Source organism: Hydractinia symbiolongicarpus, chromosome 5 (genome assembly GCF_029227915.1).
Source record: "Hydractinia symbiolongicarpus strain clone_291-10 chromosome 5, HSymV2.1, whole genome shotgun sequence".
Classification (NCBI taxonomy): domain Eukaryota; kingdom Metazoa; phylum Cnidaria; class Hydrozoa; order Anthoathecata; family Hydractiniidae; genus Hydractinia; species Hydractinia symbiolongicarpus.
The window spans coordinates 25,946,969-25,971,129 of record NC_079879.1 but is presented as its reverse complement, the minus strand read 5'-3'; the positions used below and the strand labels follow the sequence as shown (position 1 = coordinate 25,971,129).

The following is a 24,161-nucleotide window of genomic DNA, read 5'->3' as shown; positions in this document are numbered from 1 at the left end:
TGCATACTGGAGCACCTTTTGAAACTCGATAATGTCTTTACCTACGTTTTCCTTACGTTGAGCCATATCCTCAAATTTCTGCAATAATATTTGCCTTGCTGTATAGTTATCGGCGCCAGAGCCTAGGATTGAGGCCTTGGCACTCGCTTGGGATCCTGATAGCAAGATTACGTAAACGCGTATACTTTCACTTAGCTTGGTCAGCCCCTCCGATTTCAGACCCTGGGAGGTTGGTATAATGAATTTGGCCCAATCCCCATTAAACTGCGGCCACCATCTACCACTCGTCAACGATGATGTTAGGGCTTTGAACTTGTACAAAGCGTTGGGATCTGCACCGTATTCGCGACATACCTGGGCATATCCTGAGATCGAGTATGGGTTATCGTACTGCGAAAAGCCTCCTTCGTATGGCATGGGTACCTTCATTCTCGCTAGGATACGACGCATATGGTAGTATACATGGAATTTAAAGATCGATTTGACGAGGGGTACGGAGCCGCTCATATGCTTGGCAGAAATGCCTAATGCAGTGGTTGCGCAATGAGCGGCGAAATTGACCTGGATGTTCCAATAATTCAAGGCTTGCCCCTTCCAATTTACACTCACGGGATCATTTAACAGGTTAGTGGGAACTTTGATACGAAATTGGGTGAACTGTGGGAATGCCACGGAAATGTGCTGAGTAGTAGACACGTAGAGGTCCTGATGCTCCAAGTTATTTACGCCAAGAGGCCACTCGCTGTTGGATTTGTATTTTGCTGATGGATTATACGAATAGATATTCATGTTTCTTTAAAGAAAGAAAGAAATATGAAGCAGCTTTACATAACTACTATTGATAAACCAATAGTTTTTGATGAATATCTGAGTGAAGGCACCAGAATAGCTCTTAAGTCGATCAGCATTCGACCCGCGTGGCTAAATATTTATAGTAATAATGATTTTACAATACGTAGGGTAGGACCTGATCAGACAGTTACTCGAATCGAAATCATGAACGGTTTGTACAAAATTGAAGATATAGCAGCCATTGTCAATACACAGGCACACGGTAAAGTACAGCTTTTTGTATTGAAAAATGGCATATGCAGGATCCGCGTTCATGAGGGGTATACGTTAGTGTTCAGTGAAGCACTCCACAAGCTATTAAGGTTCACATTCGACCCCCAAAAGAAATATTATATGAAAGGTGAGTATGATGCAGCCTATGCTACGGACGTATATCAGCGATTAAGACTCACATGTCACCAATTAGATGAAAACCATGCCCTATTGGATGGGAAGAAATCGAAAACCCTGGCCATACTACCGACGAACGAAAACACCTGGGGCGATATGCTCGCGTCGACTTTTGATAACGCCGTATATATACCCTTGAAATGATCCACCGATCGTCTGGAGTTGATGTTGACAGACGAGCATCACCATGATAAGAACGTTTCGTTCGTTGGAATTACCATCCACTTGCTCATAGAATAAATGAATAATGATGAAGTCATGAAACTATATCCGAGCCTACCGTCGAGTGCACCTGATCAAGAAAATAACGAAAGTCACGTCTATCGCCTCAAAAAGATCGAGGAGATCGAGATATACCTAAGAAATGAAATTAAACAGCGTGAAAAACTCGCTAAAAAATTTGGTATGCATGTACTGTGGGTACACTGCATGGATCACGGGCTATTAGCAATAAGTGTTATAACATCAGGTGTTGGAATTGTTAGTATGCTCTCGGAAATCGGTGTTCCTCTGGCAGTGGCAATGGGTGAAATAGCCATCGCCGTGGGATTGGGACAAACAGCTCTAAAACAGGGTGGTAAGAAGTTGAATTATAAACGTAAGAAACATGACTCAATAAGACTCCTTGCAGAGACTAAGTTGAATTCAATAGTTGATTTGATATCAAGGGCGATTAAAAATGGAGTGATAAGTGATTATGAATTTTCACTAATAAACCAAGAGAAGCAAAAATATATGCTGCTAAAGGAGCAGATTCGTCAGCGCATGAAAAAAATAGTGGAGACGATCAATGAATAAGAGAGACAGGCACTCGTCGCCAAAGGTCGCAATGAGGCAAGAGTAGAAATCTTAAGAAACTTGCAGTCTGCTCAATATGTCAGCGGTACTTAGATGAACCGCCAGCGTATTTATAATGTATTGTTAACAATACATTATACAACGCCAAGCACTTCACTGGTATCCTTATCGATCATAAAATCACCGTCGTATATGACACTTCTTTTTTGTTTTGCCTCGAGACCCTTTATATACTCATCCAATATTTTCATAGCTGTGATTTCTAGACATGGCTTGCAATGAGGCCCAAGTGTTTGCGTTGCGGTATCCTTATATTTTACCTTATGAATCGCGGCTATAATTTCAGTTTTTTTCATAGTCGAATAACTACGTATCCCTAATTTTCTCGCTTCCCTTTTTAACTCGTTCATGTTTATTTTGTTTACAACATTAATATACAAAATTAGACCACAACGAATGGTTCCTCATCATCATCTGAATCGATATGATGTCTGGTCCTGGATTGTTGCACAGACTTATATTTGCACTCTTCAGCAAGACCTGCAGATAGTGCTTGGATCCCTGTCGATAAATGCTGGATAGCTTGATGATAGCCGTACATTCACAAGGTTGATTTTTAGGTACTCGGGCGTCGTAAAAATCAGTGGTTATTTTGCTATCCCATGCCTTGACTTTTGCATTCATATATCGATCATTCTTTACTGGCGAGGCTGTGAATTCATTACCATATAGTTTTTCGATCCTGGCTAGGATGATCTGATATTTCTCCAACCATTCTGGATGTTGATGTAAATCGAATGACATGGTAAGAGAGCAGCCTTCATCGTAACGCGAGGTACCATTGGAATAGAGCTTCTTAGGTGTTTTGATCAATAGAGGTGATAGCTTGTTGTCACTATTTTTATAGCCAATAATGAAGCGTTCATCTTTACCCTTGTTTGCTGGAATAGCATCGCTTAGCACGATATTTTCAATGTTTACATCTTCGATATTTAGTGGAATCGCTTTGGCAAAAAAGTCTCTTGAATTAACATTCTCGTTACCGAATTTGAACATCCTTTTATTTAAGGAAATAAAACTTCAACTAGGGTTTGTTACAGGTACAGCTACCACCATTATACGTAATATACTCATACCAGCAGTACCAGCAAAGCAGTTTGCCTTTTATGAGGAATCTCCGTCCACAGGAGCATCTATCATATCCATCGAGCACGCTTTCACATTCATTACAATACTGAGTCATTTATTTGAGAGGGCTCTGAAACGATCTGGAACATATTCGAGGAGCGCGCGCTGGATTGTCACGTACTGCCTCATCACATAGTTCCTGTGTTTTTAATGATCGGGTACATTACCTGAACATCAGGCTCTCCCTTCTGAATGCATCATTACACATTTCTTGTGTCTTTAAATGATCGGGTACTAACATTAGTGTCCAGGGATGTTCACGAACTACGGCAGTACACGTTTCCTGCGTTTTGAAATGATCTGGTACGAACATTAGTGTCCATGAATTAGCACGGACTATTCGATCAGGCATTATGAGATGATCATTAATGGACATCTTTATTATATAATTTTTTGATTCCAACTAACAATTTTTCTAGGACAGTTGAATAATTTTTACTCATATTCTGTATAATATGAGTATACGCTATTGCGCATGACGTCATATGATTTCGTTTATATTATTTTGTGTTAGTATTTAATGATATATATCATTAATATTAGTTTGTGTTGGTTATTAGCATTGTACTTCTGGTATCTTACATTTAATATTATTATATGTTGGTTATTGGCATTTAATATTATTTCATATTATTTTGTGTTGGTTACTAACATTTTAGGGAATTTCCCTTTGGTCGACGTCGACTGTGCCAGAAGGAATATTTCTCTATCTCTGATGATTTTGTCCTGAATTCTTGACAGATCTCATTTAGTAGTTTTGCAGTGAAATTTCGTACCTCATTATGGTGACTAATGATGAAACCACCCTACGGACCATGTGATTGCATTTGCAACGGTGCAACGTTTAATGGTGCGCCATATACAATTGTTGTTGGAAGTTTTTGAAGAGAAAAGCCAAAAGCGAAAATATAGAGCATCCAAAAATTATTTAATTTATGTAAATCCATATTCCTTCAGTAACAATGATGTAAACCATATGGACGCACCGTTTCAAGAGAATGCTTTTAATTTCTGAAGCGAAGATATTGATTCTTAAATAATCTATACATCTTCTTTGTATTCCTTGTGCTAGCTTGATGTTGTTTTTCACCGTATACAAATTAAAATTACATTCAAAGCTAGAATTTTAAATGTTGATGATTGTAGATTTAGCAACACTTCAATAATCTGTATATCTATTGTCTAATGTTTTAGGCAGGATCATAGTACCAAGTCCTTACGCCATATTTTCGTGATAGGGGATGTCTATATTGTTTATGCCAGACTTAAAAATCTCAAAGCACTTTTTAGAGCGCGAGGAAGATTATTCCAGGCTAGACAGGCTCTGAATATTAAATCATGTAATCCGGTATTATGTCTTGATGGGAGAGAAAAATGATCATCAAAACGAAATGCATGAGGGAATCTTTTTATTTATAAAATATTTCCTCATAAATTCCGGATTGAGCCTCTTTAAGTACTTAAATACTTTAGTCATGAGAAGACAGGTTTTTCTGATTGATTACTAACAATAAGAAGATCCTCATAAGTCGCTGAAAATTTCATGTAGACAGCCAAACTCTAACCTCTGCTACAAAACATCCAAATTTACTGGGCAGTAGTTAAAGCATGAAACAATATAAGAATTGTAAATCAATTCAGCTTTAGCTAAATCAAGATACGGTCGTATTCGTAAAGCGCTTAAATCTTGTTATTTGCCCTCTAACAAATATCGTGTACTTAAGGTTGGAAAGTCAACTTTTTATCAATACTCAATACCTAGCAGACAGTGGCAGAGCTAAAAATAGAAACATTATCTACAAATATATTTTGACTATCTCTAATCCCCCAAAACATTACCTGAAGTTTATCAGGTTATACAACCATCTTGTGTTATGAGTTGGTTTTAGAAATGATTCTAAACCAGCTCATAACACAAGAAATGTCAGAATTTAGCTAAAGAAGAACGTTTTTAATGGTTGAATCGCATGCGTAAAATGTGTTATCGTCCGCAAAATTACAGATGTTTAAAGATTGTGAATAGAAGCCCTGAGGGTGAAGCCTTGAGGAACACCTAATAATATGCTAAACCAATCACTTACAAACGATATAAACCCTCTGCATTCATTTAAAAGATAACCAAGCAAAAACTATAAACTGTGATATTTCATTCCGTAAGCATTCCGTATCAGAAGATCATAAGGCAGACATTTGTAAGCTTTTGTCCATCAGTACTGCTCCTATTTTGTCAGAGTTTTCTAAGCACTTTAGCCAGTTTAAATGAGGTCATACAAAGTGTATTGCGTACTATATCCTTTTTATAAATCCACAAAGGAGTTTAGAAAGTTTACGCTCTATGAACTGGCTCAATCGCTTAAAAATAAGCTTTTCAAACACTTTTAAAAACGGATGAAAGAAAACTGATAGGCCTGAATATAGCCACGAATCCTTCTTTTTATGGGACTGGGATCGCTTCGATCTGTTTTAACTCGTCTGGAAATGTACCATTCGCTATCGCTTCATTAAAGATATCTGTGAGAGCTAATGAAAATTCTCTAACTGCAATCTTTAGAACATTGATAATGTCGTCACTGGTCTTTTTAGACGCATCAAGATGCAAGATATCATGAAATGAATCAGTGAAATTTGCATAACTAAATTCAAAGAAACTAGTCACATTAATTTCTTCTTAAATTGTGACAATACTGTGATGATCTAAAAATTTACTAATGGCACTAATAATTGCACCATTGGTGCAAGGAGAAAGCCCACGGTTCCATTTAATTATGTTCAATGAATGAGGTGGTATGTCTTGTTAGTAAATCATTATAACTAATAATTTCCTCAAAAAATTATTTTATGCAAACTTAGCCTTGAATTAAGGTTTTGTAACTGACTAAGTAATCAAAGCCCCAGCAGCATCTACCATTTTGGTTTGTTCTAATATTAATTAACAGAATTCAGTACCACCATTGTCAATGTATTATAGCTGCACCTTTTTAATGGGGAGGAAGTTTACGCAGCCTCTTGTTCAGCATAAAACTGAACATTGAAAATTGTTTATGCGTGAATAGCACATTTCGCATGCAAAGAAAAGATAAGCATTATTTTACAGAATTCTCATGCCTTTTGTCAACCTAGTTTCAAGGGCATTTTACCCTTCTAATAAATGGCTTAGTGGATAAGAGATCTTAGGGCGAGGGTGTCCTTTTGCACTAATTTTTGTCAACCTTGATCCATTGCAAGACTTGTTAAAAGTGTATTTTGACGCCAATTTTCAAATTTATCGGTTAAAAAAACGACAGATATATTACTCGGGGCATGTTTGCTGTATCGTCATTGTGACCGGATACTTATCTTAGGCTTTTGTAATGGCAATTATACACGCAGCCAAAGTCTGCTGTTATATATCGATTTTTTTAATCAGCTATTGTTTTAGTAACGAAAATAAAACTTTGCACATCTTACCGTAACAGAAAACAGATAATAAAAGTATAGTGAAATTTGTAAAAATTCTGAAATTATACTGCATGTTTCAAACGTGCAGCTTAGCTTATAACACTCGATTGAGCCTTGTGATGCGCGGTGCATGTTTAAAAACTGTGCGCTGTGATATCCCATTCCGTAAGCGGCTAGTTTTGCTATCAGAAAGTCGTGAGGAAAACATTCGTATAAGCTTTTGACAGGTCCATCAGTATTTCTCCTATTTTGCCAGTTTTGGATGAGGTCGAAAGACTGAGCCGCCTGTTGCAACCATTGTAAATTATTTGAAGAAATTAACCGCACAGTCAAGTGAAAGAAAATGGATACAGTCTGTCGCTTGTTTCTTTCCTCACTGACAGGGGATTGGGAGGGTAAGATAAAGAAACTAAAATAAAGTACAAGAAATTTTATTTTCAAATAAATGATTTACAGTACTACTGTATACGTAATTTTTTTACATTTTTCATATTTTAAACTTTTTTTTTTTTTTTTTTTTTTTTTTTTTATCTACGTAACATATATATCGTTACAAAACACACTACACCAACAATAAATGACAATTGCTCTACTATTTATGGCAATGGCATACTTTTTAGGCAGGAAAAACCCTTGAACATTATAACCCTCATATTTTATACTGTATTATACTGTATTAAAAAGAGACAAGATAAAAAAACAACAACTCAATCACTCAAAAAAAAAAAAAAGCACGGGAATCGAAAAGCACATCAATATTTAAACATTAAAAATAGTAAAACTTTTAAATAAGGCTAAATCATTGCATTTTGTTTATATTTAGCTGGCTCCGTGTTTACATAGATGGATTTAAAGCATCCAGAACTCTTCCGATGCTGAGATCCTTAGAAACCAACAGCTGACGTAACCATCCACCATCATTGTCAAACCCCATGGCTTCCATTTGACGAATTGCTTTTCCCAGTCTCAGTTCGTACTTTTGATTTTCTGTTAAGCTTCCCTCAGCTGGCTTGTTTTCCTTAGCTGGCTTACTTTCCACGACAATAAAGTCTTCAGACTTTTGTGGTAAGGGCTGTACATAAAAATGCAATAAGTTAATTGTCAAATTTAAAATTAGTTACTGAAAAGTATCTATGTGTAAAAAATAGTTACACATAAAAGTACTGTAGACGCGTCTTTCTTCTACATTGTTGTGTCCCAAAATAAAAGAGGGATATATATTAAGCCTACTAACCATTTCCTGAGATTCGGCATCACCACTGGCCTCCTCAGTTGTGTGTTCCACTTCCGTCTCCATCACGTCTTCATTGCCAGATGTCTCTTCTGTTTTCTTTTCTTCGCCACTATTTGTTTCTTTGTTGTCATCATTCTGTGGACATTCATTGTTTTCTTGCACTGGAAACCAATTTGACAACATTGATTGTGCTGTTTGCTTTAAAACTTCAACGTCTAATCCAAAACTTTGGGCAATGTGAGCAAGGACCTTCTCAAATTGCTGTTGAGATTCATCATTTCCTTTTTCATTGTCATGTTCCTCTTCACAGTTTTTAAAGATGGAGTTAAACTGACTGAATGCAACTTCTGGATCAAAACCAAACATGGTAGCCAAATTTTTAAGTATTTCCTCAAACTGACTTTTGCAGTCTGGTCCCCAACAAGGATTACCTTTAAATGAATCTTTATTTTCATTTGAATCAGCACTTTCAAAGCAGTGCCCATCTGCACCATTACCAAACATACCCATTCCATGGCAACCCCAGTGTCCATGTCCAAACCACGGTTTTCCTTCCCCACCAAATGGTCGTTTTCCATTACAAGCTCCCCCTTGCCTGCCACATGATCCTCCACATCTGCCACTTGGCCTTCCTTGTCCGCCAAATGGCCCTCCTCGTCCACAAAATGGCCCACCTCGTCCACCAAAAGCACCTCCTCGCCCCTTGAAAGCTCCTCCTTGTTGACCAAATGGTCCTCCCCTACAGCCACCAGGTCCACCTCTGCCTCTGAATGCACCTCCTGGAAAACCAGGTCTCATAACAAAGTAGGATGAAGATGACCTTGGCTTCTTTATGCATAACAATTCGTGCTCATCAGGATGTAGACCTTTAGCTTCACAGGAAGAGCAAATGTCATAATCAAAACAAGCTAAGCATTTGTATCTAATGCCCTTAATTTCTAAATTACATTCGTCACATACTACACCAGGGTGTTTTTCATTTATATTTGTTTTTTCTTGGTCAAGTTGCTTTACTATAAAAGAAAAAAAATTAAATGATTAAAAAAATTAATGTAGGAAAAGATTTTTACAATCACTATTTGTGTTTCTTCTTCAGAATTAAGAAAAATTTCATTAATCTTACAAAAAGAGGGTATCATGTATATTCATTTACAATATTACTTATTGTTGGTGGCATTGAAGATATTAGAGGAAGAATGATTGTCTTATTTACTCTATGTTCCTCTCTATTACTTACTCTAAACTTGGCAACTATATGTACAAATATTTCTGCTCTGAGGTGGGAAAAAGCATTTAACCAAGAAAAATGTACGAAATATCAAGTATTTATACCTTTGACAAAGAGCTTCAGGCAAGATGCCCTTTCAGGTAGAGCATGAATGGCTTGTATTAACTCCTCATTTGAAGAAATAGAGATATAGTCTTCTTCATCATCTGAATGTATATATAATAATAAAAAATTATAAACATACAAAAAACTAAAACATAAAACAAAAAATAGGAAGTTTATTTTTGAGATTTAAATTTACAAATTGATTCCTTTACTTGCTATATTACACTTAGTATATATATTGGGATGCATGAAGCACAAATTTGTGTTCTAAAAAGCATTTCCTCTTTCTCACTGTCGGAGACCCTCAGGATCCACAAACAACATTTTCAAATTGGGGTTTGGGGTAAGGTTTTGTAAAAATAAGGTTTTGTAAAAAATATGCATATTTCCAGATTGTCTAATTTTAATTAGCTTTCATTACTTTTGCAGCTAAATAACAAAATGGTATATATAATTATTTTGTGCCATTTACCGCCTTTGTGGATCAAATTGGCATGTTTTATGCATATAATAATACAGATGAGCTTTTTGCGTTAACTAGCTTTTATTCCCTATTTTTATGCTAGCTAGAGTACGGTAGAATTTCGTCACTTTTTTTCGCTCTGGGTTAAAACGTCCTGTTGTGGCTTATTTTAAAAAATTGAATAATTGAAAAAAAATAATTAAAACCTAACATGTGTCACAAATAGCCACAACTGTTGGGGACCTGGAATGATTCACTGGTTAGGTTTTAGACTGAAAAAAAGTAGCAAAGATATGCTTAATGTAAATTAGTCCATCTATCAAAATAAAATCTGGTGAGGTTCTACTACCCTTGCAAGAAAAACAAAAATCGAGAAAACACTCGTCTGAAAAAGATATGAAGCAGCAGGTCCACTAAAATTTGCCTTGCTTATTTAAACATTCCCTCCCTCAAACAGATAGCATAACGTCTTACCTTTCCAGAATAATTCTAAGTCTTTTCTCAGTAAATCAGGAAATACTTGTCGAATTTTTGCCATAAGATATTCAAAATTCTCATAAACGTCTCCATCAACACTGAACTTTCGAATTTCTTTCGTTGACTTATTCTCTACGTAAAAAACTTTTACAGATAAAAGAGCCATTTTCTTTCCTTTAATTTTTCACGTCCTCGATAAAAAAAATTTGTTGAATGTTGCTACAACTGCTGCAATCTTATATTTAAGAGAGAAAAAATATGCTTTGTCATTAAAAGATTTTGCTGAAAAAGTTAAAATTGTGCATCAGAACATGATCCGAATTATCTAGAAGTTTGTTGTGATATTTACGGCCATGGCTTTTATTAACCGTTGTCTCTGTTACTTTTGAAAAAGCATTGTTTACAACACGAATATAATTACTAGGTGAGCTAATGCTATTGTGTCGGGGAAGCATCCAGAACTACAACGTATTTCTTTATTTGTTTTACATCATCTTTTTTATATTTCGCTACGTCTGCATTTATTACTATACGATTTTGCATAATTTTGGCCATGCTTGTGAAATTTTAAAATATCAACATCGTAGAATAATTTGCACCACTATCCGCCTACTCTTAGATACTGCAGTCTATTTTTTAGAAAAGCAAAGACGTGAACCTCGTCCCCAGAGCATATCGGGACAGCGATGTCAGAAGTCAAAAGAGATACAAGTTGCCCTGGGAAAGAGGTTGAGGAGTCTCACAGCTGTACTACGCTGAGAACAAACAGAACACTTCGAAATAATAATGGTTAGAAAAGCTATTTTGGATTCAGGACCTCAAGGCTTCCTATTTGAAACTTTTTTTTTCTAGTTTTTTTTGAGGCAACGAACTCATTGCAGCATCTGCTGGCCAAAGAAATTTTGTGAACCGACACCTTATGAATAACATTCTTTTATAGGTGGCAGCTTTTTTACTTTTGTTTTGCAAATTCAATTTTTTCGCCTACCCCCCAATAAAAGGATGGGAAGGGTTAATTGATCGTCAAGTATTTTTTTTGCATATTTAACAAAATCAAGGCGACGGATTCTTGCCCTCTCCTTTGATACCGGTACTGTAATTACACCCCTCCCCCTCTTCTCTCTTTATAGAGTTTGCCATCGCGAATAATTAGGAAAGGTTGGTTATTTTATTCAAGCGGGATAAGCGAGAATAAAATAGTCAACAATTGGCAACGGCATTTTTTTCCACGACAACAAACGAGAAAAAGGAACATCAGTTGTCGTGTATTGAATTTTATCTGTTACTACCTGAGATTGTGAAAAGAGCGTAGTTTTAGGGGAATTTGCAAAATTAAACAATTTCGATCAAAGTGAATTAATCATTCACTCTTCAAACAAGCCGAAAAAGAAAATAAACTCAGAAGGAAGAATAGAAATTATTAATGCGCATGTTCACAACGCTTTCTTCTCGATTTTCTTACGCCAATGTGGCGTGAAATTAGCTACCATTCTCGTCTCTTGTCCTCTGAGCCGTTATTTCGGAGCGTTTAACAATGGTATTTTTGCTGCTATCAAATCAATCAAAACGGCAAAAATTTGGGTCATTCTAGATGCAGGTAAAAGTAATTATTTTGACCGTCACGGGTAGAAAATTGAAAGAAAATAAATTATAAAAATTATAGAGCTTGAATGCGCGTTAATAAATTAACATGTGCGAATAAAAAGAATATTATGTAAAAGCAAGATACGTATGAATAAAAAGAAGAAAAAAAAGCTAGCTATTTCTTCTTCTTCTTTTTAATCTTCTTCTCCTGTTCCTTTTTCTTCTCTTTAATTTTAGTCTCGTATTACTCCATAAAATATTTTACAAGTACAGTTGAACTCCTATAATTCGAACTCATGTAATTCGAATAATCATATAAATCGAACGAGTTCTCCGGTCCCGTTCGAGTTTACTCTAAAATTCTCTTATAAGAAAACTCCCATTATTCGAACTCATGTAATTCGAAATATCATATAAATCGAACGAGTTCTCCGGTCCCGTTCGAGTTTACTCTAAAATTCTCTTATAAGAAAACTCCCATTATTCGAACTCATGTAATTCGAAATATCATCTAAATCGACGAGTTTTCTTGGTCCCGTGGGCAAATATTGATCACGTAATTCGAATTTTAAAATTTTTCATACGTTCAAAGTTTCAAAACTCAAATTTTTCAACAATCGACCGTTTCAATGAAATTCGAACTTTTCCAATAATCGAACTTTCTCGTGAAATTCGAACATAGATAATTGATTAAAGGGGCTACGAACCGGTTAAAATGCTCACAATCCGTATATCCCGCTCACATATTAAAAATCCGGCAAACGCGTTTTGCGCAATGAACAGACCAGCGCATTTTGCTCGCTGGTTCAATATTGAACCAGCGAGAATAATATGTTTTTCGCCGTCTGTAGCTCGACTTTCGTGTAAGTCACTAAAGTCGAAAACCAACAGCCGTTCCGTAGCCCCTTTAATAGAAAACAGAGCAAAATCATGGACTTTATTGAGAAAAATTGATAATTAAAATTTGTAACAGTTGTTTTACATGAAAATAGCAACTTATTTCTCAAATACTACGCGCCCTTTTATTCCATAGGATGTTACAACATTGATTATTATTAGCGCCCGTTAACACTTCCCCACAAAAATTCGGCTGAAAAGAGTCAAACTGCTATAATTCGTAACTCATGTAATTCGAACAAATTTTGAATCCCCTTGGAGATCCGAATTACATGAGTTGAACTGTATTCCCAATAATTAGTTTTTATGTTTTTTATAGGCTGCGCATTAATCATTAGAGAGAAATAAAATACAAAAGATGTTGGACACGCGAGTAAAATTAAGAAAGATAAATTACGATTTTTTCCAAAAATGGCCCTGCGCGTAAAAATAAAACTTTTACGGCAAAACGTCGTTTCAGTATCCGCTACCTTAAACGATATTTCCAAACCAGCAATTTTTCGTATCAAAGATCAAGTTTTTCTACGGGCATTCTTTTTGTCGTCAATAAAATTTGAAGCGATAACAGACGACTATCGTGGAAATATTTTATGGTTTAAATCCCAGTGCAGTAGGAATATATCTTGTTTTCTTATTCAAATTTATCTTTATTAACACACTCACTCTTTACTGTTATGGGTTAGAGTGAGGAGAAAACAATCTTTTTTTTACAAAATGATTGGGGGCATCCACCGCCTTCACCACGGTTCCTGCGGCACTACTATCTTCTTTTTTGGAGACACTCTGGAATGACTTAACATCAAGAAATGAATGCGGAATAAATGATTGTACCTTGTATCTGCAAACCTAAAGTCTTAAATTTCCGACGTTCACAATCCTATATTTTGCATTTTAATTTATGTTAATCTCGTTTTTGATTGAAATTTTCTATAAATTTAACTTCAGACATCAGATAAAAGCAAATCAATAGCTATTTGATTTTAGTTACTAATTCGCAATCTTTAATTTCAATAAAAAATGTTTATCCGCATTTATTTCTTCACAAACCATTTCTTTCCTGAAGGTAACATTTTTAAATAAAATTCTTTCGTTTAATGGCTATTAAACGAAAGAATTAAGACAAGATGTTAAAAAATCAACACTTCAACAGACTCAAAACAATACTTCATCAAAGGGCTGACTGCATGCAGTTTTTAAACATCACAAAGCATCTATTAACATCTGACCAATAACGGTTGTACATTTTGTTCATCTGAAATATCAGTGTTTTTTTATAACGTATCCATTGTTTCTTCAGGTTGCAAGTCTGGGAACAATTCTTGATATTTCGGTAATAATGATGAATTTAGAAGTCCTTCACATTTGCGCCGTAGTTGTTTGGGCGTGTGTTGATACGTGTTGCGTTTGTCTTTGGACATCGCCTGCCAAAAAAAATCACGCAAAAAAAATTAAAAGTGAAAAGCAATTGTAAACACGGATTATTAGCATAATTAATCCTTAGCAGGATTTGGAGTGAAAATAGGTGCGTCATCATATTTGACTTAGTTTCTTGTCTGCCGAGCTAATTATTCTTGAAAACAGAGCAATTTTCACTTTTAGAACAATTTTAGTTAAAGACCGTGTTAGTTTTTACCAAAATGGAGAATATAAAGCATCCTTAAAACCAAAAAGGGAGAGTTACATTTGATGGTATTGACACACGTCAGTGAAAAGTGAAAGTAAAATAGAATGTCACATGCGCTCACTTCATCATATTTAAAAACATACCTTATAGTTACTACCATGTGCTTTCATCAATTCCAATAAAAACTTCGCCTCTCCTGGAGAAATGTGTCGTTCCAATTTTTTTCCATTCGCAGCCTTTTTTTCAAATGCTGAAAAAAACAAAAGTTTTTTTTATAAACGAAACAAGTCTAATTATTACCATTCACAGAAAGGTGGACATTGGATGTGTTACTCTAGAAGAAACAATCCATCTAGGAATTAAATGTGGAATGTACCTTCAATGACAGCCGTGTTTACGATGATTGGTTTCTCAACTTCCATGCTTGCGCCTTCTCTATCTTCCTTCAGAATCTAAACAACACAAGCATACACAAATACAAATCAAACAACAAGCACGCACTCAGAAGACAAGAAACAAATTAACAAACAGACAAACAGGCGGGTAAACAAAGACATACATCTTTTCTAGTAATCTTTTTATTTTTTGGGATTTTTAAAACTTCATTTGAATCGTAAGCCAAGCCAAGACCTTTTAAATTCTGCTGCAAAGTCTTCGTATTGTCCCAATGTTTCTTTAAATCAGCACTAAAGAAATAAAAATCAACAGCGATAATAAAACCGCAACAACAATCACAACAGTGCTATTAAAAGAGCTATATCAACGACCACAACAACAATAATAACAGCAAAAATAACCACAACAATAAGAACAACCACCACAACAATAAGAACAACCACCACAACAATAAGAACAACCACCACAACAATAAGAACCATTACCACAACAATAAGAACCACCACAACAATAAGAAACATAACCACAACAATAAGAACCATTACCACAACAATAAGAACAACCACCACAACAAAAAGAACCATCACCACAACAATAAGAACCATTACCACAACAGTAAGAACCATCACCACAACAATAAGAACCATCACCACAACAATAAGAATCATCACCACAACAATAAGAACCATCACCACGACAATAAGAACAACCACCACAACAATAACAACCATCACCACGACAATAAGAACAACCACCACAACAATAACAACCATCACCACCGCAATAACAACCATCACCACCGCAATAACAACAACCACAACAACAACAAACACCACCATACCAATAAGAACCATCACTACAAAAGCAACCACCACCAGAACAATACAAACAACAACGACAACAACAACCACCACCACAACAATATACAAGCTTCAACCACAACAATAACAACCACGACAAAAAAACATAACAACCACCCAACAATGACTGCCACTAAAACAATAGTAACGAAATTACAAGCAGAGCAAAACTTACTCTCCAATAGCAGGGTTTATGGTCTTCTTTCTTTTTCTTGTACCTTTAAGTATTTTGATTGTATTTCTTCTCCGAGTCTTTCTCGCTCTGATACCTCCCATTTTTATTTGTGTCTATTTTTTCTAAATTAAAATAGTCTATCATCATACAATACTTCGAAGTTTATAGTTTCAGAAGTTTAAATACAATATTAAGTATGAAATAAACAACTAGTCAGGATGGAGAAGCCCAATAATTACAGACCTAATTAACGTTACATTCGCAACGATGCTGAATAGAGAAAAACTGTTTTTACAAATTTTAATTTTAAAAATTCCTAAAGTAAATCTACAAATTTAATTAATCCGTACAATGCGTTTAATTCAAAAAAAGCAATAAATAACAAATATATGATAATAAAAAAATCTATAAATAATGCGATACAGGCAAAAAAACAAAACGTTTAAACTCGAAGAAAATTTTACACATTTAGCCATCTACTGCGAAACAACATGGTGTTACACATCCAACGTGAAAAGATACAATCACACAGTAGATTAGACTACCATGTTACCAAGATACTGCAAGTTTAAATCATACTAACAAATTCTTCCAAGGACCCCACACACCATTATTTAATTTAGGATTAGCTTCTGGATCACGATATGTGGTTCGTCTTGACTTCACCATGCCATCTCTGTATTCTTGCAATCGATCCAACATTTTCTTGTAAATAATTGGATGATCTTTTGAAACATCTGTGTATTCACAAGGATCTTCTTTAAGGTTAAATAGGCAAGGTCGATATTTCTTGCCACCACAGTAAGACACTTTCAAAGGTTTATGTCCACATTTAATACGAGCATCATTTTCTCCTTCGAACCTTACATAATCATTCATGTCATCAGTGAAGGAGTAACGACTATTTTCATAAGAATTCTCTACCTCGGGAGGAGGGTACCATCCATCATAAAAACGACCTAAAAACAGAAAAGATTTTTTGGCACATACTATAAACACCTTGTCATATGAAAGGTCATGTTGACAAAACAAAACAGCGAAAGAAAATGGCACCTTAAAGGTAAACTAAAGTTGATGTTCTCATTTAATGAAATACAAGACTTGCTTTTGTAGCGACTCCTTCTAGTTTAACTGCACACATTATATTCAAGAATGATTTTTATTTGCAACGTGCAAACTTTGTCTTAGAATCAAATTCAAAGAAATATTCCTACTTTGGTTAACTAGTTTCCAGTCCCCTACAATAAGAGCTGCGTTATGATAAACATGAGGATCAATATTAACAAGTATTTCATTTCTTGGTGAAGGGGATTTCTTCTGCAGTGTTTGCCACATATTCATTCCATCAAGATAATGCAAATCTGTTGTGTTGTAACCAGCAACTGATAGTAAAGTCGGCAACCAATCAGTGGCATGCATCATATCACGTGATACTTGTCCTGGAGTTTTAAAAAGCTTGCTGTAAACACAAGCAGCAGCTTTGACACCTCCTAAAGTGAGAATGATTCGGCAGAAGTAAATAAGAAGTTCTTGTAGGTTCAAAATTCAAATTTGTTTTAATTTGGAATGGTTTACTTTAAGTGCAAAAAATTCAAAATTAAATCTAACAAATCAAATTTTCGATGACTATACCGAAGATAAAGACGTTTATTTCATTGATGATAATAGTGAAAGTGATAATTTATAACTGTAATTGTTTGTGAATTATATTTTTTAAAAAAATTAAAAAATATTGACATTAGAGGACGTTCAAAATTTCAGACATGTTGTTTGTTGGAATCTAATTTTTTTTAGAATTCTTCGGCACTTATGTAAAACTAAAAAGGTACTAATATCAATTTAGATAAAAATGTTGAGGTGTCAAAAAAGTGGACGTCACCATCATGTCTGGCATGTTTTTGAGAACGAAATTGAATCTTGTAAATACGAGAACAACAGAGCTTTGTTTGCATGTTTGGTACAAGTTTTGTCTTCTGAATTTAAACTTCTTATTCCAGATTATGACATACCCTCGTAAACAGTAGTTTTTGCACCACGCAAGGGATAATTTGTTGCCCAATTCATATCCAATCCATTTGCTGGACCACCGTTATCAGAGGTAAATATTATAATTGAGTTATCCAACATGCCACGCTTTTCCAGTGCTTTGTAAATCTAAATAAAAAAAATGTCAAAGCAGAAGTATTTAAAACTGTTTCCACTTAGTTTTCCGCATGCTTTTAAATTCATCATCTCCTTCTTTTTTTCAGCTCTGGTTGAAAATATATAGTGTATCACCCAGCATAACATATAGATATTTTTTCAGAAAGTTTGCCAACAATCGACACATATTAAAATTTGATGTAATATTTATTAAAGATAACTACGAAGAAATTTAATGAAGAGAAATATATATTTTTCTATATTGCCCTATTTACTATTGGGGTTTCTTTTGGCCCTTGTAAGTATGGCAGGCATGTTCATAAGTTATACTTATGACAAAAAATTGTAGTACGAGCCAAGTATAAATTGGCATAATTATTCCCTAGCTGACGTCAGCCCTTATTGAATGACATCATGCAGAAATTTCACTATCGTTGAAAATAACATTGCCTATCAAAATCGTGTTTGAGAAAGTGCTAGGTACTGGTTTAACACATCTGATATATTTCAGATTAGAATTATAAAATTAATTTTTAAAGAAGAAACTAGTCATAAAAATATTAATAGCAAAGTTTAAATTTGCTGCAGGTACTTCCTGCCCTCATACCAAAGGATTAACCATCCTTAGTTAGTCAAGAAGTCTACCCTCTGAAATTTGATGCGCTGAACAAAAGCCTACTATATATCTTACCATGCCAATTCCATAATCCATTGCTGCCATCATAGCTGCATACTTTCGTCTGCCATTATGTTTGATATGTTTGAACTTATCAATCCATTTTTGAGGCGCTTGTAAAGGATCTTCCACAAGGTTAGCACTGTGAACAGCTTGATATGCCACATAGAGAAACATTGGTTCGCTCAAATTATGACCTTTGATGCGATCTACAGCTTCATGGGAGTACATGTTACTACTATAATTACCCCATTGCGTCCACACATTCTAAAAATTTTTACATTAAAATTAATAAATTTACAGAATATGAGAAACAAGATATAACTTTTTCATTTTGAAGCTCCTACTTTACTAGTCGACGGTGTATCCTTATGTAAATCCAATCCCCAATATCCGTTTGATGCTAATGAATGGTCCCAATAATCTGCTTGACCGCCATAGTATCCATAAAAGGTATCAAAACCTCTCCGCGATGGTGTGTAATCGCGTGCAAAGAAACCAAGGTGCCACTAGAATAAATTAAATTTTTCTGCATCTTCTTGAAGATTAAGTCACAAAAGATCTTGTATGTTTGGAACAATAACGAATATCAGCATAAAAAAAACATTATATTTCAACAAAAGCTTTTACAATCACAGTAAACACTCTAAAAGGAGAGACAAACCTTTCCAACAGCATGAGTTTTGTATCCCAATGTTTTCAAATATTGAGGTAGCATTTTTTCTTCCAATCCTACACCCCATGCATTAGCTGCATATATTGTCCCTGACTGCATACCTAACAATAAAAAGATATCAATAAAATAGAATAATAGAAGTATCAACTAAAGCATGTACAAGTATAGTTAAAAATCTATAAATAAAGATTAAAGTTACTCACCTGTATGTATTGGATATCTTCCAGTCATAATTGCACTTCTTGTGGGAGTACAACTGGGTAAAACGTAGTAGTTGTTAAGTATAATCCCATTATTTGCAAGATAATCAATGTTTGGTGTAGGGATTTGTTGAGAACCATGAAAACTCACATCATTAAATCCCTAAAAAATGAGGATACAGACAGAAAATTAAACACTTAAAAAATAATAAAAATCACTCATATTATATAAGGATGGAACTTATTTAAACAAAATTTACCAACGCAAACTAACCATATCATCAGCTACTATCATAACAATATGTGGAGGAGAGCTTTGCGTCATGTCCAGCAAGACAGATAGTAAAATCGTATATCGAAACATTGTTTTGTTTGATCTAAAAATGAAATATTTCTTACGATGAACTGTACAAAAGCATATTTAAAAAAATTTCTGAATTCAGATCCACAAAAATAAAAAGAAGAATAATTTTGCATGTTTTGAACACGTGCTTATTCCAATTTCCTGATTTTTTGTAAAAATTAGTAAAAAACTGGATTTCCAGGCAATTTTTCATGCCATCCGTGTAAAAAATTATATAATAACTTTTATTTACCTTTCATAAACTTACACCAGAATGTAAAAATTCGATGTAGAACTAAGGTAATTGAATTTTAAGCAGATAGTGACATTTTGAGGAATTTTCAAGCTTTTGAACAGAAAAAGTGCTGACGCAAGCAAAAATTTATTGCTGCCATTTTGTTCCTTTTGTGACGTACTATAAGTGTGCTAAGTTTGATTCAGTTTGGACAAGCCTATGAAAAGTTACCGTGGGGGCAGACCCCCCCCACCCCTGGTCATAATATGTTTGAAAAACCCCAGGCCAAATAGGGTTAAGGCATGTCCGGACAAAATAAAACAACATGTTTTAGTTTATAGTTTATATAAAATATGGAAAATAATCAGCACTTAAATATGTTTTATAAGCCTTAAAATGGGTTTTTTTACTAGTATATAATATAAATGATAAATATAAAAAGAAAAGAAAATATAGAAAAATATAGAAAAATATATATATTGAAAGAAAAACTATAAAAAGTAGAAAGTTCATTCTATTTATGTATTAACTAAATGTAAAATGTATTACTAACAGAAAAAACTGCAAATGCCACCACAATAGCATACATATTATTTTTGGATAGTAAAAAATTTTTAAGACAGGTAACAGTAATTTCATACTGAGCATAAAAATAACTGATGTTGGAATATATAAAATAGTACATATAAAAAATTAAAAATAACCAGCATTTAAAATTATTTTATAAGTCATCAAAATAGAAATAAATATATCAAATTATACATTAAAAAAATAAAGGTAGAAATTTCATAATCAAATTTATATTTATGTATAAATTACTTTCTTTGAATAAATACACTGAAAAAGAATAATAAAAATACAGATATAAATTTATATCAATTAATATTTATATATGAATATATTATGTTTTTAATAAATACAGATATAAAAAGCAGAGAAAACCTTCAGCATTGTCAAAGAAAGGTAAAAAATTCTCAATTGACACCTCATGTTTTTTTCAATTCGCACTTTAAAGAGTATGGGAATTTGTTAAATAATGAAAATAATGAAGTTTCTTCCTCTTTCAATTTCTTCCATGGTTTCCAGACTCCATTATTTAATTTTGGATTAGATTTAGGATCTCGTTTTGTATTTCTTCTGGATTTTACCATTTTCTGCACATGTTCCTGCAACCGTGTAAGCATAATTTTGTAAATAATTGGATACCTCTTGGAAACATCAGCGTATTCACAGGGATCACTTTTAAGATTGAATAAGCAAGGCTGATGACGCTTTCCACCACAATAAGATGGAGATTTTGGCTTTAAACCACAGTGTATTCTTGCATCATTTAATTTGTTGCCAGCAACAAAAGAATTTATGTTATTGCGGCTTTTTCCAGGAGGCTGGTACCAACTGTCATAAAAACGACCTAAATGGTAAATGGCATTAATTATAATACATTTGTTTTTTTCGCACACTTTACCTTTTTAATTAAAATCAAATAAATAAGTTTAGAACCACAAGGAACTTCTAGAACTGAAAAGAGTTTAGAATGTTTACTTAAGATAATTTTTTCACAGCTTATGAATGCCCCACATTGATTGTTCACAAAAAGAATGAAAACATACTTTGATTAACTAATTTCCAGTCTCCTACTATTAAAGCCGCATTCTTATACACGTAGGGATCGATATTTACAAGTACTTCTGTGCGTGGCGAAGGATATCCCCGCTGTAAAGTGTTCCACTGGTCCACACCATCCAAATTTTGTAGTTGTTGTGTGTTATACCCAGCAAGCGAGAGTAGAGTTGGCAACCAATCAGTGGCATGCATTAAATCACGTGATACTATCCCATGGCGTTTTAAGAACTTGCTGTATACACACGCAGCAACTCTGACTCCACCTGTTTAAACGAAATGAAATAGAGAAACAACTTTATCCTACACATTATTTCACTGACAAAAAATTAAAATGACAACCTACCTTCGTAAACAGTAGTTTTAGCACCACGCAGAGGATAATTTGTTGCCCAATTCTTATTCAATCCATTCGCTGGTCCACCATTATCAGAAGTAAATATTATAATTGAGTTATCCAACATGCCACGTTTCTTGAGGGCTTTGTAAATCTGAGTAATCACAAGAATACAAGTGAGAATAGATTGTTTAAAGAAAAGTTGATGGGATTATATGGTAAGAAAAACCTACTGATACTTACTTGTCCAATACCGTGATCCATATATGCCACCATAGCTGCATATTTTCTCCTGCCAATGTTTTTTATATGCTTAAATTTTTGAATCCAACTTTGAGGTGCTTGCAAAGGATCTTCCACAAGGTTTGCACTGTGAACAGCTTGATAAGCCACATATAGAAACATTGGTTCGTCTATACTGTGATATCGTATTCTGTCAATTGCTTCCATAGAGAAGAGCTTGGTGCTGTGGTTGCCCCATTGTGTCCAAATATGCTAACATGAAACAGAACTGACTTTTTAACATGAAAGCCATTAAAAAACATACAACCCTCACTAAAATCAAAAAATTTAACAAAAATTACTTCGCTTGTCGTTGGTGTATCCTTATGTAAATCCAATCCCCAATATCCATTTGATGCTAATGAATGGTCCCAATAATCTCCATGCCCACCGTAGTGCCCATAAAACGAATCAAAACCTCTCTGCGATGGTGTGTAATCACGTGCAAAGAAACCAAGATGCCACTAAATTAATAATGAAAAAATAAAATGAGTTTAATGCTAAATATACTGGCCTTTTTTAGGCCTAGAGAGGGGGGAAACTTTTGATAGGCTTTTCCAAATGGCATCAAACTTTCCCCGTCTTATAGTATATCATAAAAGGAACAAAATTGCACCAATATATTTTTGCTAAGCTTGAAATTACATTAGTTCCAGTAGTCAAATGAAAGTTGTTTAACATATTTTCCGGTTTTTACATAATTTGCATGAAATAAAGTCAAAAATAACCCGAAAAAAATTTGGGTATTCCACTAAAATCCAAAAATTGTGAAATTGGGTTAATCACACACTCACCATGAGACGATTCCCCTTGATGAAGTAAGGTTCCCTTGAAATAAGGGCCCCTTCTTAAATTTTAATATTTAAAATAAACAATTTTTGCTTCCAACAGTAAAACTGTTGAAAACAAAAATTCGAACTTAGAGCTTGCCCTGCGTGATATAGTTGATGGTGTAGTCTCACATAATACCCCCTGTGTCATATGAACATATATTTTGTGATACTGTACATTATAAAAGGAGAAACAAACCTTTCCAATAGCGTGTGTTTTATACCCTATTTCTTTCAAATATTGAGGCAACAATTTTTCTGCCAAACCAAGTCCCCACGGGTTAGCAGCGGATATTGTCCCTGACTGCATACCTGTAAAACAAATAAAAAACTACAAAAAAACCAATGAAAAATAGAACAGTAGGTGTGTTCATTACCTGTGTGTATGGGATATCTTCCAGTCATAATTGCACTTCTTGTGGGAGAACAATTTGGTAAAACGTAGTAGTTGTTAAGAATAATCCCATTATTTGCAAGATAATCAATGTTTGGTGTAGGGATTTGTTTAGAACCATGAAAACTCACATCATTAAATCCCTGAAAAATGAGGATACCATACTTATTAATACTTTCAATGCTGGTATTTTTTAATGTTTACTGCAATAAAAAACACAGTAATACTTCAATACGCAGTTAACTTATTATGTATGATGATTTACTTGGATACAACCAGGGCAGAAAGTGGGTCTTATAAGTTATGTCTGGAGGTCTTAAATTATTGTCTTGCCCATTACTGTTTTTACAAATAGGGAAACAGGAGAAAGTGAGCAGTTATTCGAAGGTCTGCTTTCTTGAGCAGAGGAATCTTTAGGCAAGTACAGTATGCGTGAAAAAAGGATCAGGACTTCTCAATAAAAACATTAATACACTTACCAAATCATCAGCAACAATCATAACAATGTGAGGAGGAATACATAGCCGTACATCTAGTAAAACTAGTCCAATAATCATCCAAAATAAATGTTTAGTCATATTTCTACACAAAAAAATAAGTAAAACACCACAATTCTGCTTGACTTTGTATCTATTTTCGCAACAGTGAAGGTAAAGCTTGGTTGGGGTGAGCTTTACAATAAAAATACTGAAATTAGTGTATTTTTTTGTCTAACTG

The 24,161-nt window shown here is 34.4% G+C and overlaps 4 protein-coding genes across 5 annotated transcripts; all 4 read right to left on the bottom strand.

Moving 5' to 3' along the window:
- Nucleotides 1–7,081: 7,081 nt before the first annotated feature.
- On the bottom strand, nucleotides 7,082–10,406 carry LOC130645686 (uncharacterized). The gene is made up of 4 exons (XM_057451758.1): nucleotides 10,171–10,406; nucleotides 9,233–9,334; nucleotides 7,901–8,913; nucleotides 7,082–7,738 (listed from the first exon to the last, which is right to left on the bottom strand). Exons 1-4 carry the CDS (start codon nucleotides 10,337–10,339, stop codon nucleotides 7,502–7,504), a joined length of 1,521 nt encoding a protein of 506 aa, XP_057307741.1. The 5' UTR covers nucleotides 10,340–10,406; the 3' UTR covers nucleotides 7,082–7,501.
- Nucleotides 10,407–13,796: 3,390 nt separating this feature from the next.
- On the bottom strand, nucleotides 13,797–15,869 carry LOC130645685 (nucleolar protein 16-like). The gene is made up of 5 exons (XM_057451757.1): nucleotides 15,710–15,869; nucleotides 14,838–14,964; nucleotides 14,655–14,730; nucleotides 14,422–14,528; nucleotides 13,797–14,075 (listed from the first exon to the last, which is right to left on the bottom strand). Exons 1-5 carry the CDS (start codon nucleotides 15,808–15,810, stop codon nucleotides 13,926–13,928), a joined length of 561 nt encoding a protein of 186 aa, XP_057307740.1. The 5' UTR covers nucleotides 15,811–15,869; the 3' UTR covers nucleotides 13,797–13,925.
- Nucleotides 15,870–16,099: 230 nt separating this feature from the next.
- Nucleotides 16,100–20,410, bottom strand: LOC130645681 (arylsulfatase J-like). The gene is made up of 8 exons (XM_057451746.1): nucleotides 19,678–20,410; nucleotides 19,407–19,566; nucleotides 19,192–19,304; nucleotides 18,875–19,036; nucleotides 18,543–18,794; nucleotides 17,719–17,863; nucleotides 16,924–17,199; nucleotides 16,100–16,668 (listed from the first exon to the last, which is right to left on the bottom strand). Exons 1-8 carry the CDS (start codon nucleotides 19,765–19,767, stop codon nucleotides 16,283–16,285), a joined length of 1,584 nt encoding a protein of 527 aa, XP_057307729.1. The 5' UTR covers nucleotides 19,768–20,410; the 3' UTR covers nucleotides 16,100–16,282.
- Nucleotides 20,411–20,596: 186 nt separating this feature from the next.
- Nucleotides 20,597–24,048, bottom strand: LOC130645680 (arylsulfatase J-like). Of its 2 annotated transcripts, XM_057451744.1 has the most exons (8): nucleotides 23,924–24,048; nucleotides 23,428–23,587; nucleotides 23,250–23,362; nucleotides 22,523–22,684; nucleotides 22,182–22,433; nucleotides 21,948–22,092; nucleotides 21,592–21,867; nucleotides 20,597–21,392 (listed from the first exon to the last, which is right to left on the bottom strand). In XM_057451744.1, exons 1-8 carry the CDS (start codon nucleotides 24,020–24,022, stop codon nucleotides 20,968–20,970), a joined length of 1,632 nt encoding a protein of 543 aa, XP_057307727.1. In that variant the 5' UTR covers nucleotides 24,023–24,048; the 3' UTR covers nucleotides 20,597–20,967. The 2 variants fall into 2 exon arrangements, with proteins under 2 accessions (XP_057307727.1, XP_057307728.1); XM_057451745.1 differs by lacking the exon at nucleotides 23,924–24,048 and having other exon boundaries at nucleotides 23,250–23,381; nucleotides 23,428–23,559.
- Between the last annotated feature and the right edge of the window lie 113 nt (nucleotides 24,049–24,161).

Excerpts from the sequence above, each read along its gene's own strand:
- LOC130645686 (XM_057451758.1), bottom strand. The coding sequence starts at position 10,339 with ATGGCTCTTTTATCTGTAAAAGTTTTTTACGTAGAGAATAAGTCAACG. Across the intron at positions 9,335-10,170 it reads CTTAGAATTATTCTGGAAAG|ATGATGAAGAAGACTATATC; the intron begins GTAAGACGTTAT and ends ATATACATTCAG. Across the intron at positions 7,739-7,900 it reads ATGCCGAATCTCAGGAAATG|CCCTTACCACAAAAGTCTGA; the intron begins GTTAGTAGGCTT and ends TTTTATGTACAG.
- LOC130645685 (XM_057451757.1), bottom strand. The coding sequence starts at position 15,810 with ATGGGAGGTATCAGAGCGAGAAAGACTCGGAGAAGAAATACAATCAAA. Across the intron at positions 14,965-15,709 it reads ATAAACCCTGCTATTGGAGA|TGCTGATTTAAAGAAACATT; the intron begins GTAAGTTTTGCT and ends TTATTTCTTTAG. Across the intron at positions 14,731-14,837 it reads AAAAGATTACTAGAAAAGAT|ATTCTGAAGGAAGATAGAGA; the intron begins GTATGTCTTTGT and ends TGTGTTGTTTAG.
- LOC130645681 (XM_057451746.1), bottom strand. The coding sequence starts at position 19,767 with ATGTTTCGATATACGATTTTACTATCTGTCTTGCTGGACATGACGCAA. Across the intron at positions 19,567-19,677 it reads TGATAGTAGCTGATGATATG|GGATTTAATGATGTGAGTTT; the intron begins GTTAGTTTGCGT and ends CTCATTTTTTAG. Across the intron at positions 17,864-18,542 it reads TGGATTATGGAATTGGCATG|ATTTACAAAGCACTGGAAAA; the intron begins GTAAGATATATA and ends TTTTTTATTTAG.
- LOC130645680 (XM_057451744.1), bottom strand. The coding sequence starts at position 24,022 with ATGACTAAACATTTATTTTGGATGATTATTGGACTAGTTTTACTAGAT. Across the intron at positions 22,685-23,249 it reads AAACACACGCTATTGGAAAG|TGGCATCTTGGTTTCTTTGC; the intron begins GTTTGTTTCTCC and ends TTATTAATTTAG. Across the intron at positions 21,868-21,947 it reads TAAAACTACTGTTTACGAAG|GTGGAGTCAGAGTTGCTGCG; the intron begins GTAGGTTGTCAT and ends TCGTTTAAACAG.